At 49.5% G+C, this 14504-nt stretch overlaps 1 protein-coding gene across 5 annotated transcripts in view; it reads right to left on the bottom strand.

The window, feature by feature from the left end:
- Positions 1-14504, bottom strand: part of LOC147666042 (CTD small phosphatase-like protein 3) — a 199159-nt gene that overhangs the window by 78340 nt on the left and 106315 nt on the right. For all 5 annotated transcript variants that reach the window (XM_086949300.1, XM_086949301.1, XM_086949304.1 and 2 more), the window contains exon 7: positions 3876-3962. In XM_086949300.1, coding sequence (XP_086805426.1) covers positions 3876-3962 — 87 coding nt within the window. The remainder of the gene's footprint in view (positions 1-3875; positions 3963-14504) is intronic.

The following is a 14504-nucleotide window of genomic DNA, read 5'->3' as shown; positions in this document are numbered from 1 at the left end:
GGCCGCACATTTAGCTAGGACGTTTTCAGACCACTGTCCGGTGAAGGTTGATTTGTCCGTCCCCGGGTTGCACAGGCCGCGCCCGCCTTGGCGTTTGTTTCCGAGTGCTTTGCTTGACCCGGTGTTCAAGGAGGAACTTGGTGTGGAGGTGGAGGCGTTCTTCCCTAGAAACAAGGGCTCTGTGGAGAGCATTGAGGTCATTTGGGAGGCATTCAAGGTCACGATCCGGGGTGTCACTATTTCCAAAAGCTGTGGCGTACTCCGTCTGATCGTTCGGACCCTCGAGAGGCTGGAGGCTGACTTGCGAGACTTGGAGCGCAGGATGCGGGTGACTTCGGACCCCGATCTCTTGGCACAATTCCGCACTAAGCTCTCCGAGTATGAGGAGGAGGCTGCTCGTGAGGCTAAGCACAGGGGGAAATACTGGACGGCGAGGCGATACTGCGAAGGGGAGCGGCCCGGCAAGGTCCTCGCTGCTCTTACTAGACATCCTAGGCATGGGTCGGACGTGTTGGAATTGGTGTCCCCGGATGGCACTCGCTGTCGGGACACCTCGGAGATTCAACGCACTTTTATTGACCACTATGCACACCTCTACACGACACAGCAGACGGGTGAGACTCGATACGGAGGGTTCCTCGATGAGTTGGCGCTTTGTTGGCTATCGGATGGTCATCGGGAGTTCTTAGGCAGGCCCCTGGAGGTGGAGGAGGTTAGGAATGCCATCATGTCTCTTTCTAATGGGAAGGCCGCCGGGCTGGATGGCCTTCCGGCTGAATTTTATAAGTGTTATATTGACGTCATGGCCCCTGTGCTCCGTGAGGTGTTCGAGGAGTCTCTGGAGGAGGGACGTCTACCGGGCTCCATGCGGGAGGTCGCCATCACGTCGCTGCTCAAGCCGGGTAAGGATCCACTGGATGTGGGCTCCTACAGACCCCTCTCATTGCTCAACTGCGATGTAAAAATTCTCGCGAAGGTCTTGGCGGTGAGATTAGCCGAACTCATGCCCGTTATCGTGTTGCCGGATCAGTCGGGTTTTGTGCCCGGTCGCGCCACCTCTCACAATCTTCGCACTTTGTTTTCGCTTGTGTCGACCATCGATCCCACTGTCCCGGTTGCCGCTATCTTTCTTGATGCCACTAAGGCGTTTGACTCTGTCGAGTGGGGCTACCTTATTGATGTTCTTTGTCGGATGGGGTTCCCCAGGATTTTCATCTCTTGGGTTAAGCTTTTATATACTGATCCGATGGCGAGGGTGGTAGTGAATGGGGTGCTGTCCCCCTCGTTCCCTCTCTCGAGAGGGACCCGACAGGGCTGCCCCCTCTCACCCCTCTTGTTTGCTATCGCCATTGAGCCGTTAGCCTGTAGGATACGTCAGTTTCATCAGCAGAGCGCCTTTAACTGTCTTCAGCGGCAGGTCGGCATTTCTTTATACGCCGATGACGTCACACTCTATGTCAAGGACCCTGAGAACAACCTTAATTCGCTCCTGCGGGAGCTGGTCGCTTTTGGAGGCGTATCCGGGGTTCATATCAACTGGCGGAAATCTCAATTTTTCCCCCTTACGGCTGCGGTGGCTAGGTTTCCCCTTGACTACCCTTTGGAATGGTGTGACTCGGAGTTGCGGTATCTCGGTATTGTTGTGTCCTTGGATAGGGGAGACGCGGTTCGGCTCAACTATGGTGTGGCCATTACTAAATTGGCGGATGATGTCACTAGATGGATGTCTTTACCTCTCTCCATGGCCGGCAGGGCGTCTCTTATCAAGATGGTGGTTCTGCCCCGCTTTCTTTATCTTTTTCAGAACCTCCCATATCATCCTGGTGCTTATTTCTTTCGTAGACTTCGCTCTGAGCTTCTGCGATTGTTCTGGGGGGGCAAGCAGCCGCGTGTGGCCTGGGCTACCCTTACATTGCCTTACGCTGATGGCGGTTTCGACGTCCCTGACTTTGAACTCTATTATCTCAGCGCTCAGGCGCATTATGCCTATCATTGGATGCGCCCCACGCCATTCATGCCCCAGATTGCTGCTGAGCATTGGGTCGCCCACCCGCTCCCACTGGAGGGGATGATCTTGGGCAAGGTGTCAGATGTGGAAACACCCCGCACGACGGTGACATGCACGGTGGATGCTTGGAAGCGGATGGCTCGTTTGCTAGACGTTTCCTTCCTCTACTCGCCGGCCTTGCCTCTGGCTTATCATCCGGATCTGTCGCTGTTGTTGGAGACGGGGTTTCAGCGAATGTGCAAGCGGCTAGGTGTCCTCACGTGGGGCGACTTGTTTCATGAAGGTGCCTTCCGAACGCAGGCTCATTTCTTCGGTTCGGCTGCTTGCTCCCCTCTGGACCTGTTCTACTTTGTTCGCCTGCGGCAGGGCATGCGTGCTCTGCTGCCGGACTACCCTTCGGAGCCGGGGGTAACCCTCCCCCTCCATGTGCTGTTGGTTTCAGATGGGCGACACCTAGTGTCGAAGTTATACGGGGCTATTCGCCGACAGCGATTGGTCCCGACCAATCGAGTGCGCGAGCAGTGGGTTGCCGAATTGGGTGCTCCTATCACGGACGAGCAGTGGCAATACTGTTGCGGACTTACGGCCAATGTCTCTTCTAGTTGTCGCCTTAAAATTATCCACTATAAGTTTGTTCAGAGGTACTACTATACCCCGGCAAGGAAACTGCGGTTTCATTTGGCGGAGGATGATAGGTGTGCTAGATGTCGAGCGGAAGGCGCTGATTTTTTGCATTTGGCTTGGAGCTGTGCGGGGGTTGCGGAATATTGGACCCAGGTTCATGAAGCCCTGCGGGTTATGGCGGAGGATGGGGTGGCGTTTGACCCCTTGGTGATGTTACTTGGCTTTTCTAAAGACGTACCTGCCCCTCACCGTAGATTTGTTGACGTGGCCTTGTTGTTGGCTAAGCGTAGGGTTGCTTGTTGCTGGGGTCGTGGTAGAGTGCCGCGCTTTCAAGACTGGGTGACTGACCTCATTTACTGTCAGGATCAGTATAACATCTATTCTGACTTGATGCCTGTTCGATGCAGACCAAGGGATTTTTGGAGTCCGCTCCAGGTGTACCTCCTGACCAGAGCGGCGCGGGACTCTGATTCTGACCTTGAGGACCGTGAGGGGATAGGCTGATGACAACGTGGTGGGCTGGGATTTCACACGACACCTGCTGTTCTTTTGATATCGGGGGGGGAGCTGACTGTCTCCTATGCCTGCGAGCTTTGGGAGGGTGGGAGTCTGCCTTCGGACAGGTAGTTTAACGGGAATCCAGATTGTATCCCTATGCGGCACCCTTCTATTCAGTGCTCCTCATACTTGTGTCCCCTCTGGCTAATGTGGTATCCGCTGATGTACTGTATTTATATTGCATTGCCTTATTGGCTTGCCTGCCCATGCTGGATCGCTGTATTTTAATATCTCTTGCACACCTCGTTGGTGCTCCTGGTATTGACTGATGCCCTGCCCTGTACTTCCTTGTGTCTCCTTATTTATGTATTTTTTGTATGCTTTCTAGGCACTGACGTACCATTGTAATGGCTGATTGTGACTGTATGTTTTGAATGTACACTCCCCTTGTACCTTCTTGTCTCCAAATAAAGGTTTAAAAAAAAAAAAAAAAAAAAAAAAAAAAAAAGTGTTAGAGACACCCAGAGGTATGCACCCTCAGTCAGTGTTACAGACACCCAGAGGTATGCAGCCATCAGACAGTGTTACAGACACCCAGAGGTATGGACCCTCAGTCAGTGTTAGAGACACCCAGAGGTATGCACCCTCAGTCAGTGTTACAGACACCCAGAGGTATGCAGCCATCAGACAGTGTTACAGACACCCAGAGGTATGGGCCATCAGACACAGTGTTACAGACACTCACCTTGTAATAAATATCCTGGAAAAGGATGGGAAAGGTGAACTCTGTATCTTCTGAAGGGGACAAGGAGCAGCGGACAAGGGTGTCATCCTGTAAATGAAGCACAGGTTATTATCGGATGTACACCCAGGTCATGCACACACACAGGACTGCACACGTCATGCACAGGCAAATATGTGCACGTGTTCACACACATACAGGTACATGCCAGCACATGCTCATGCTGGGACACGTACACTGGCATGCATACAGAAATGCAGTCAGCTACTCACAGACACAAGCGCACACTCGACGACTGGCTCATACTTCGGCAGAGGCATGCATGTACCACTCAGACATGTAGAGATACACAGCTCTGCGTACAGGCACACTCTGTGGTGTGTGTACACACAGGCAGACAAGCAATCTAGGATACGCACACATGCATGCATGTACACACATCCTCCCTCAAACGAGAGTTCACAAAAGTAAGGCGTGCAGACATGGGGTGGTATATTCACAGTAGTCCCTCCTCCATCAGAACCCCTTTTGCTCTCATAGGGGACTTCCTTCCATTGATAGTCATAAGCACTAAACAGCCCCGCCCCCGTGCGGGGACTCCAGAGCACTTCAATATATATCTTATTGATTTATTTTATTTATTTATCAAGTCTTCTTAAGTATTGGTGTTGCCTTTCTTAAGGAAAGCCTACAGAGAAACTTAAGAAAGAAAACAGATACTGCAGCCTATAGACAAAGGCTATAATGGCCCACTTATTCAGAATGAGCAAAAAAAAGTGCCATAAGGAAGCATATATGTATCAATTCATGATTGTTGGAAATGGCCCATTTTGCAGGGTCATCCCTAAACTTTTTGCCTGCCTCTTGTATTTTTTCTGACCTGTTGTTGTTGGTTTCATGACTCTGGGAACTTTACCACTGCTGATCAGTGCTAAAGTGCATATGCTCCCCCTGTGTAAATATGACTGTGTGAATTGGTATATCCCTAATTGGCTTATTTGGGTTACCTGTTCAGTCCCTAGTAGTGTGACCTGTGTATGCCCAGGGCTGGTAACGCACATGCTGCTGGTGGGCCTGCAGCGCTGGTTTGCGCCACCCACAGAAGCAGCTTGTAAATTATACCCCAGACCTGCCACTGCAGTGTCTGTGTGCAGCCTAGAACTGCCATCTTGGCTGTGAAGCGCTCACACTTCCCAGCCCCTGAACCTTCCCTTAGCATCATGTCAGTCACCCCTAAGCTAGGTGCATTGTGTGTGTAAGGCAGGACATGGCTTGATATGTGTAGCATGTCCTGGTAGTAAATCACCCTCCATTTTGTTTTTCCCTGCTGCAAGACAACCTGTTCTCCATAGGCTAGAATGGGCAGACTGGCTATTACATCTTATAGAGTTCAACAAAAGGAGGTACCCCTGATGTCTATAACAGGGAAGGGGGTATATGTATCAGAAAACAAGAAACCCTGTTTTAACAATTGTAGGCTAATGTGGCCAAACAGAATCGTAATGGGCGGGGTAGGAGAAAAATGAGTGATTTTCCCTATGACAATTCACTCAAAGTGACCTATTCAGGCAGGCAAGGACTAAGCTATTCACATGGCAGAAAAATATATATAAAAAAATATATAAACAAATATAATACACAGGTCAAATTTTTGTTGGTTGCACCAAAGTTAAAACAATTTATTACCTCCCAGTATGGGTTACAATCTACACATCATAAAAACAATGAGATTAAAAACCACATGATGTGGTAAGACAATAAATGTATAGTAAAACAGAACAAAACAGTCGACGCGGCGTTTCGGTGTATTTCTAATTCTTCACACCTTCTTCAGGACTTTTTGTAAAATATTCATTCAGTATCTGGTTTGATACGGACAGTTTCATAAATTTTCTTTTCCTTTAAGCTTGAATTGCTTTGAGCTTGAGATGCTTTTACTAGTGTATCATGGGCTTCATATTAAATTGATGAGAGCCTACGTATACACGGAGGAGCCACCGTCATTGAGAAAGGATGGTCATCTTTTTCATATGATCTGTTTCTGTTTACTCTTCAGAAAGTTATTAAAGGTTTTGACCAAGGTACGAAAATCTCGTTGCATCAATCTTCACCTTCTTACTTTGATGAATTGGTCTCTGATTCCAAATACGGCCTCCCTGCTCCTCCGTGCGTCAGGACTTCATGTGGATTCGAAGTTCTTCGAATCCACATGAAGTCCTGACGCACGGAGGAGAGTAAACAGAAACAGATCATATGAAAAAGATGACCATCCTTTCTCAATGACGGTGGCTCCTCCGTGTATACGTAGGCTCTCATCAATTTAATATGAAGCCCATGATACACTAGTAAAAGCATCTCAAGCTCAAAGCAATTCAAGCTTAAAGGAAAAGAAAATTTATGAAACTGTCCGTATCAAACCAGATACTGAATGAATATTTTACAAAAAGTCCTGAAGAAGGTGTGAAGAATTAGAAATACACCGAAACGCCGCGTCGACTGTTTTGTTCTGTTTTACTATACATTTATTGTCTTACCACATCATGTGGTTTTTAATCTCATTGTTTTTATGATGTGTAGATTGTAACCCATACTGGGAGGTAATAAATTGTTTTAACTTTGGTGCAACCAACAAAAATTTGACCTGTGTATTATATTTGTTTATATATTTTTTTATATATATTTTTCTGCCATGTGAATAGCTTAGTCCTTGCCTGCCTGAATAGGTCACTTTGAGTGAATTGTCATAGGGAAAATCACTCATTTTTCTCCTACCCCGCCCATTACGATTCTGTTTGGCCACATTAGCCTACAATTGTTAAAACAGGGTTTCTTGTTTTCTATTACATCTTATAGTCCTAACTGTCCCAGGGAACATGGTAGAAATTCGAGTTTAGTATGCCTGAGCTCATAATAATAAAATACATCTTTTAGCAAAGTTGGTTTTAAAATTCTGTGTTTGAAAATACCACTTTTAGAAAGTAGGTATTTTCTTGCCTAAGCTTTCCAGTGTGCTCTACTGTTATGTGTATTGGCTGTCTGGGTTTAGAGGGGCAAGGCAGGTTGGGTCAGACCTGGGTTGAATGGAGAGATCTGCATTGAGTACGGGGGAGGGGTAGCTCCTTGTCCTGAATAGGGCTGTGCCTGGCAAGGTGAATGCTGGTTCCACCTCCTACGCGTCTGATGGCAGACCCCCTCTTTCTGAAAGGAAGGATGCAGCTTGGTAAACAAAGTGCTCCAGGCCTGAGCAGAACTGGTTTTGGCTGGTTTCAGTGACTAGAGACTTTTGAGAACAAAGGCTTTTGGGGTATAGATATATGTGCCCAAACCCCTACAATTTGTATTGCTCCTGGATGTCAAGAGGAGCCTCTGTCCGTGTTACTGAGGGAATCTGCAGGAGAGGACTGTCCTTGTGCTTGTGTGCTATTTTTTGGATTGTCCTCAGTAATTCACCTTGGACTTGGAGGAAGAGGAAAAAAGGACTTTTGAGAGACTTTTTTTTTGCTAAGCAATCACCCAAGGGCTAGAAGAGAGCTAGCCTCCTGCTGGAGTCGCAGGCCCATCTGACTCCCCCACCAGCTTCCTGATTCCTCCCAGCGAGGATTTCTATCTGCAGGTGAGACCCCTGTGAGTTCCAGGGCCTCTAATTCTACTACAGAGAAGAGAGAGCTGAAAATCGTCGCTAACGCCGTTTGCGAGCCACCGCAGCTGAAGAGTGCCAGAAAAATCCACGCGCTGCTGCCGCCGAGCGCTCGCAAACCAACAATCATTGCACGCTTGCGGGCCACAAAGTGCTTGCTATCCCCAGGGATCATCGCATCAAGATCGTCGCATCACGACATCGCAGAGAGGCCTCCGAACGTCCGCCATTTTCCTCGCATCGCACCTGGATCGTCAATCCCCTGCGGGGCGCCATTTTCTTTTGTCGCAGCAAAATCGCACACGCAACAGGATCAGCGCATCATCCTCCCTTGCGGCAAGGATTCAACGCATCGCTGGCCTAGTGTGAAGAAGTTTGTCCCTTTGTCCCGCACGCACCCGCAGACCGGCGCATCATCCTCCCTTGCGGCCAGGATTCAACGCATCACCCACCTTGTGTGAGGAAAATCATCGTTACAGCTCCTGTGCGACAATTTGTTGGTTTTGCTACAAAATCCAGGTACTTTGTAAGTAAAAGGGTCGAAGTGACCAATGCTTTGAACTGAACCCCTATTTGAACACTTTGAACTCTTTTTCCAGCTTTTCAAGAGTACCCCCCTTTTTCAGTATTGTGGCTTTTTACCGTTATTGGTCTTGTGTGAAGTCTTTATATAAAGATACTTATTTTTTATAACTATTTGTGTGGTGTCCCTTTGTAGTGTCCTTCACTATGTTACTGTGAATGATAATAAATGCTTTACACACTGCCTCTGAGAGAAGCCTAGCTGCTCGTGCAATGTTACCACAGGGTTGAGCAGGGGTTATCAAAGGGTGTAGCCCCCATACTCTGACTTAGAAAGAAGGGTCCCTACTTGGACTGTGGCCAGCCACTGCCAACTAGAGACCCCCATTTCTAAAAATGATGCCTTGCCAAAACCCCTTTTTATTATAGAAAAGGAGGAGACAAGGACAGTTTAGCCTCATAGGCGGTCATTATATGGTTAAAAAGTACCTTTAAGAACCCAGAGCCCACCAGCATCCCATCATGCATGTTGCAGTTGCTTCAATTCTTTTTTCCAGCTCCTGCTGACAGACCCTGGTGCTTTATTCTACATCTTTCATCTCTCCCTGCCCTTTTCTGTTATTTTTGGACAGAAAAGTGAGGTGTTTTGTCAAATCAAATGCCTTCTTCATTTGACAAGTGCCCAAAATGCAGGAGGAAGATGATCAAAACAGACCATAACGAGTTCTTTATCCTCTGTCTACCTTCTTCTCATGTTCCTGATGCCTGTCAACACTGCGGGAACTTTTCACTACACACCTTACGTGACAGGGAGAAGATTCTTTTTCATGGGACTGAAGGGACACAGCACCAACAAACACTGCCTGAGGTGAGACCTCCGAGCGAGTGGAAGGTCAGTCGTCTACCAAGGCTCCGAGGACGTGTGAGGTCAGAAAAGAGGTATTCTGGCAAAAAACGACATTGGCCCTGGTTGACGTCAAAAAGATAGACATTGATGCAAGGTACGGCTCCGACTCGCTGGCTGTCGACAGCGTTCTCGACATTGAGGAAAGAACGTTTGTTGTTGAGGCAACTCTAGTCGACATCGTAAGGCCATACACTATCCACTCACAAGCTGCGGTTGATGTCGAGGAGTGCATCGGGGAGGGGTGGTTCAGCGTTGAGGGAGGTCCGCATCGAGGAGTAGAACATCAAAATGGTGTCGTGAAATGTCGACGTCAAAGAGTTTCGACATGAAGGAGACTACAGGAGACCAGAAAAAAGAGGGTATAAAATTCAAGACTGTATACACCTTCTCCTATTCTGGTGCCATCATCACCGTCTCCTCATCGTACGTCACCAGCTTCCCATTCTCCATCTTCTTCTCCTCCGCATCCACCACTGGCACTACCTCAACCAGCCATGTCTTCTCCACCAATAGCACCTCCTCCAGTAACACCAGTTCCTCCTAGGGATCCTACTCCCAGAAATAGGTCAGGTTATTGGAGCACGCCACTGCTCTCGCTATCATTCTCATCACACTCCAAGGCTTTCACCATCATCTCTGCACCATTCATCACGGTGACAGACACCACACAAGGTCAAGATACAGGTCTCATCGCAGACATACCATTACTCCGTCCTAATCTATAAGAGGACACTGTCCAACGCTATCAGACCCTCCACCGCCGTATCTCCTCTGTGGATGATATAACAACCTTCCAAGAGGTTCTAGTGCATGGAGCAGTCAAACTAAATATACTGATTTCGGTACCAACACCTTCCACATCTGTAATTGAATCTCTACACCAGCGAACAGCTTCAAGACCACTACGTCCACTGGTCCCAGGCCTTCTAGAACCTGCCATGGATCGGTTTTTAACAACGCCCTCCGTTAAAACTGCTTTTGAGGTTGAAGAAGAAATAACCGCCTCCATATCAAGACCCTTTATTCCTCCACTCTCACCCCCCTCCAGATTCTGTAGTGATGTAGGAAGGCGGATATAGGACTATGGTTACCCCCAACTTTTTGCCTGGTGTTTTGCTGGTTTTTCGACTTAGTTGACCTGGGGCCCTGCTATTCAGGCCCCCAGGCCCACTGCTCTCTCTCTAAAATGGATTCCATGTACCTTAGGTACATATCTAATTGGATACTGAGTCACCTTATCAGTCCCTGTACAGTGTACCTTAGGTATCCAGGGCATAGGTGTACCCAGGGCCTACCAGGGGCTGCAGCATGTATTATGCCACCCCTGGCTGGCCATCCAAATCTGACACAACTGGCTGCACGACAGCTGGGGCAAGGTGGTGTAATCACCCTTTGCTTTAGATATAGTATTCCTATATCTAACCCTAAAATGGACACATGTATTCCTATCAGTCACTCCTATGGCAGGCCTTATCAATCCTGAAGGCAGAGTGCTTGGAATTATGTGAGATGGTGCTCTGGCATGAGCTGAGCCCGTTGGCAGCTTGCGGAACCAAGTCCTAATAGCTGTTCCATGATAACGCCTACCATATACTCTTAAGTGCCTTATAATCCTCGCGGTTATTTGCCAACTTTGGTATCGCTTTATCAAAACATGTCGAGTAAGGTGTCATACGAATTGGAATACTAACCCCTCGCCAATTCTGGCGACGGGGTTAGCATTCAACCCTTCTAGAGGGACACGGCATGTATGTAACTGTGAACCCCGGTTAAAGCTAACTCGAGCCTCAGCATCACAAAATGGATGCTGCAAATACAGACACAAGTCTGACCTCCTGCTGCTGGGAGTCCTTCCAGCGAGGAGAGCTTGGACAAAGGGTTTCCTGTCAGGTGCGGTGCTAGCTCCATCCCAGACAGGGTTTTGTGTATCCCAGGTAGGCAGGGCTGAGAGGAAGGTGACTGCAAGTGGCCCCCCCCGTGCTCACTGTGCATATGCCGGCTTAAACCAGTTCCAGGGGCACACCAGCCCCTGAGCTGGGGAAAAGTCCGGACAAGGGAGAGGGGTTAGTGGCCTTCCTCACGACGTACCACGACGATTTCACCGCTGGTCTGGTTGCTCCAGACTGGCCCTTGCTCCCTTCCAAAAGAGGAGCACCCCGGAACCTCCTGGTCCACTTCAGACGCCATCTTGACTCCACCGCGTGGGCTTGCCTTTGCCAAGGTTTGTTGCCCCCATCTTGGGTCCAGCATCGCCGACAGCAGAGACCTGCGTGGGACAGCTCGCACCTCCAGCTTGGTCGCCGACAAAGCCTCCTAGCCCGTGTGACTGCAGAGTCCAGCGTCACCCACTCACCTGGTCGAGGTGACTTCATCCAGTGCCATCCTGGTGCCCACACAATCACTGGCTAGTGATTAAGAACTGAGTCCCCTCTGCTTTCAAGTCATCACCATCATCGATACAGGCTTGGATCCCTCCGAATATCTTCACTGGTCGCCTGCCAGCAACTTCTTCTTTCAGGCTCCATGGACTACAACGAGGATTCCCGACGTCTTTTGAACCCTATGCAGCCGCGGCCCCTGGGCTAGGTAGCCTGAGCATTTCGGTGCTCCAACGTAGGTTCACTATCTAAGTGTCCAGATCTTTTTTCGTTTTTAGTCTACCTAGTCGGATTCGTCCGGAAACAGTGACTTTACAAATACTAGCCTCCATAGACTTTGTCCCGCATCCCGCGTGAGAGTGCACACTCTGCACCCGATCTCCCTAGGCCTCCTGCTCCTAACCTTAGGGTTCAGTAAGGTAGTCCTAGCGATCCTGAAGCCTTTGGATCCTGTTACTTACCTGCTAGTATTTCGCATTCCACTTTTAGTGTATATGGTTTTTCGTGCCCCTCGGGCATTTGTGTAAATTGTGCAACTTGAAGTATTTTCTTAAGAGTTTTGTTATGTGCTTAGCTCCCTGACTCATAAAGAGATCAGGGTAGACTTGTTATAAATAAATATCCTTTATTTTCATAACAACTTGTGTGGTGTCCTTTCCCTGGTGTTCAAGGGGTATATGTGATGGTAAACAGCTGGCTTAACACGCCCTCTAGAGTTTAGCCTAAAGACTGCTCTTGTCCATGCTACTAGGATAGCTGGTCTATAAGGTTGACTTACAACCAATCATCAATAAGGGTCGTTTGGTATGATACACAGTGATCACTAGAATAGTGAGCACTACATATCAGGCCAACTTCTCACAATATTGGTGGCTAGGAAACACCACTCTTCTTCTCCATCATCAGCAGCTCCTCCGGATAGAGAGAGCAGGAACCCAGACTCGGCAGGCAGCAAAGTATGCAACATCCATGAGAGCAGCCAGTGCAACAGCTCTTAGAGCCCTCTGGGATTCCATCCTGCATTCTGCTGAGCATCTCCCAAGGGATAAGAGGGAAGACTTTCTTTATATCGTAAATGAGAGGTTATGGTATATACTCCGTTCATTAACGCTACGGCAGATTTATCCGTATTGGCCACTCAAGGTTATTGTCACAGAGGAACTATAAGGAGACATGCGTGGGTCTGGTTGACATCCCTCAAGCCTCAAAGTCAGCTTTGCATACAAAATCTTCCATTCTCCAGCTCTGCCCTCCTTGGAAGTCACGCTGACGATAAATTGCAAGAATGAAGAGCGAAATGGATACCCTAAAAGCACGAGGTCTATGGCGAACATAGGAGCACAGGAAATCTTCTAACCTACCAGCGTCCTTTTATTCTCAGAGGGCTAAAATCCCTCGGTGGTGCACAGGCAGATCTCAGCAGCAACACCAGAGACATTCCCAGCAACAACATAAACAGACAAAAGGGCGCTCTACCCATCAGCCTGCCCAAGGAGGTAAACATGCAACAGCGTCCAGCCCATGAGTTCTTACTTCCCCCTCTTCTGTTACACGCTCCGGTAGGGGAAAGCATTACTTATTATTTAGCAGAGCGGCAAAACAGCACAAAAAAAGCCTAGGCTCGGAATATTGTGCAAAATGGATATTGTCTCTGGTTCACCAGTCCACACCGTCCAAAACCGACTAATTTCCATCTTTCATTGCTACGGTCGGAAGTCAACATCCTATTACAGAGGAAAGCGGTGGAGTCGTACCCCACAGTCACCGGGGGACAGGCACCTATTCCAGGTACTTTCAGGCAAAAAGAAGGACAAAAATGAAATCTGAAAGAAACATGTTAGTTATATATTCAATACTTTAGAATTCCCCCCAGGCATCAGACTGGATCCGGAAAGTTTTCCATCAGCAGTACCTCTGCACGTCGGTTGTGGCGTCGGTCAGCTCCACGTTCGTCGTTGGGGTCAGGTCGCCAGGATGATGTTGCGGTAGCTACTTAGATGCCGCCCTCTTGCACTAAAGTCAGTTCTTTCTTTTTCTGCACCAGTCAGCGCAGATCCAGAGAGAGTAGTACCTCCAGTCACTTTTTGTCTGAACTTTTTGAGCGACTTTTGTGAACGTCTTTGTTGGACAGGCCACGTGAAGGGCCGCTCCCCCTCTGCCCGACCAGGCCCGAGCCCGGTCCCTCAAGTGTCACACACCACCACTTCACGCTTTCCGTCCCCTCCGGGACCCTTGCCTCTGAACATATCGACCTCGTGGGCCCGATCCCTCACTGGCCCGCGCGCCCAGCCTGGGCGCCATCTTGGACACTCCGCCACGAGGCCGCGTGGCCCCCGATCGACCCCAACCCTGGGCCTGGCCAGGCCTCAGACATCCCGGCACCATCATCCACCCAGGAGGTGAGCGGACTACTTGGCGGGTCAATGGGAGAAAGAGGTGTCGATGGCTCTCCCTCGCCAGGTGCCGCTCGCCCACCATCTCCCCGGGCGCTGGCTCCACCCCCCTGCTGGGTGTCTGGACCCCTTCATCCCGGACCCCCCAACCTCCAAGGGCGAGGGTCCGGACATCAAAGAGGATCAGCCCTATAACTGGGGCAGCTCCAGAGCAGGAAGGCAGTTGTATCCTGGAGTCGAGAGACGCAGTGAAGAACTCACCCTTGACGGACTACTGGCGCTGCCGTAGCCCTGCCTTGCGAACCATCGTCCTGCCTGTTGGCGCTGCCAAGACCTTCGTAATCATCATCGTCGTCGGGACCTGCTGGCGTGGCCGCGGACCGTTTGTAACTACCATCTTCATCGGGACCTGCTGGCTCCGCCGCGGACCGTCGCTTCCTTCATCCATCTCGGGACCTGCTGGCTCCGCCGCGGCCCGATCATCTAGAACGCCGAGCTCGAGGATTGAGAGCTATTTTCATCTATTGGTAACAAGACTGTCCCGCTACCCTTTTCCCAATCCAGAGACCAGAATCGAGGGGACCCCTGAGTCCAGACCTCCTTGTATAATTTTACCGTAACTAAAGAATTGCTGATAAAGTATCGTTGAACCTTATCCTGGTGTGGTGTCCGTCTGTGGGGGGGAAGTTACTTGTCTGTACGATCGCTGGAGACGGCTCTCCCCGGAGACCTCTCCCCTTGTCCTCGGCCGACCCTCCCGGTCCGTCTAACATTGGTGGCAGCGGCGGGATCCGA

This window comes from Lissotriton vulgaris, unplaced genomic scaffold, assembly GCF_964263255.1.
Source record: "Lissotriton vulgaris unplaced genomic scaffold, aLisVul1.2 SCAFFOLD_1937, whole genome shotgun sequence".
Taxonomy (NCBI): domain Eukaryota; kingdom Metazoa; phylum Chordata; class Amphibia; order Caudata; family Salamandridae; genus Lissotriton; species Lissotriton vulgaris.
Note: the sequence above shows the minus strand (reverse complement) of the source record. Positions and strands in the feature narration are given on the sequence as shown.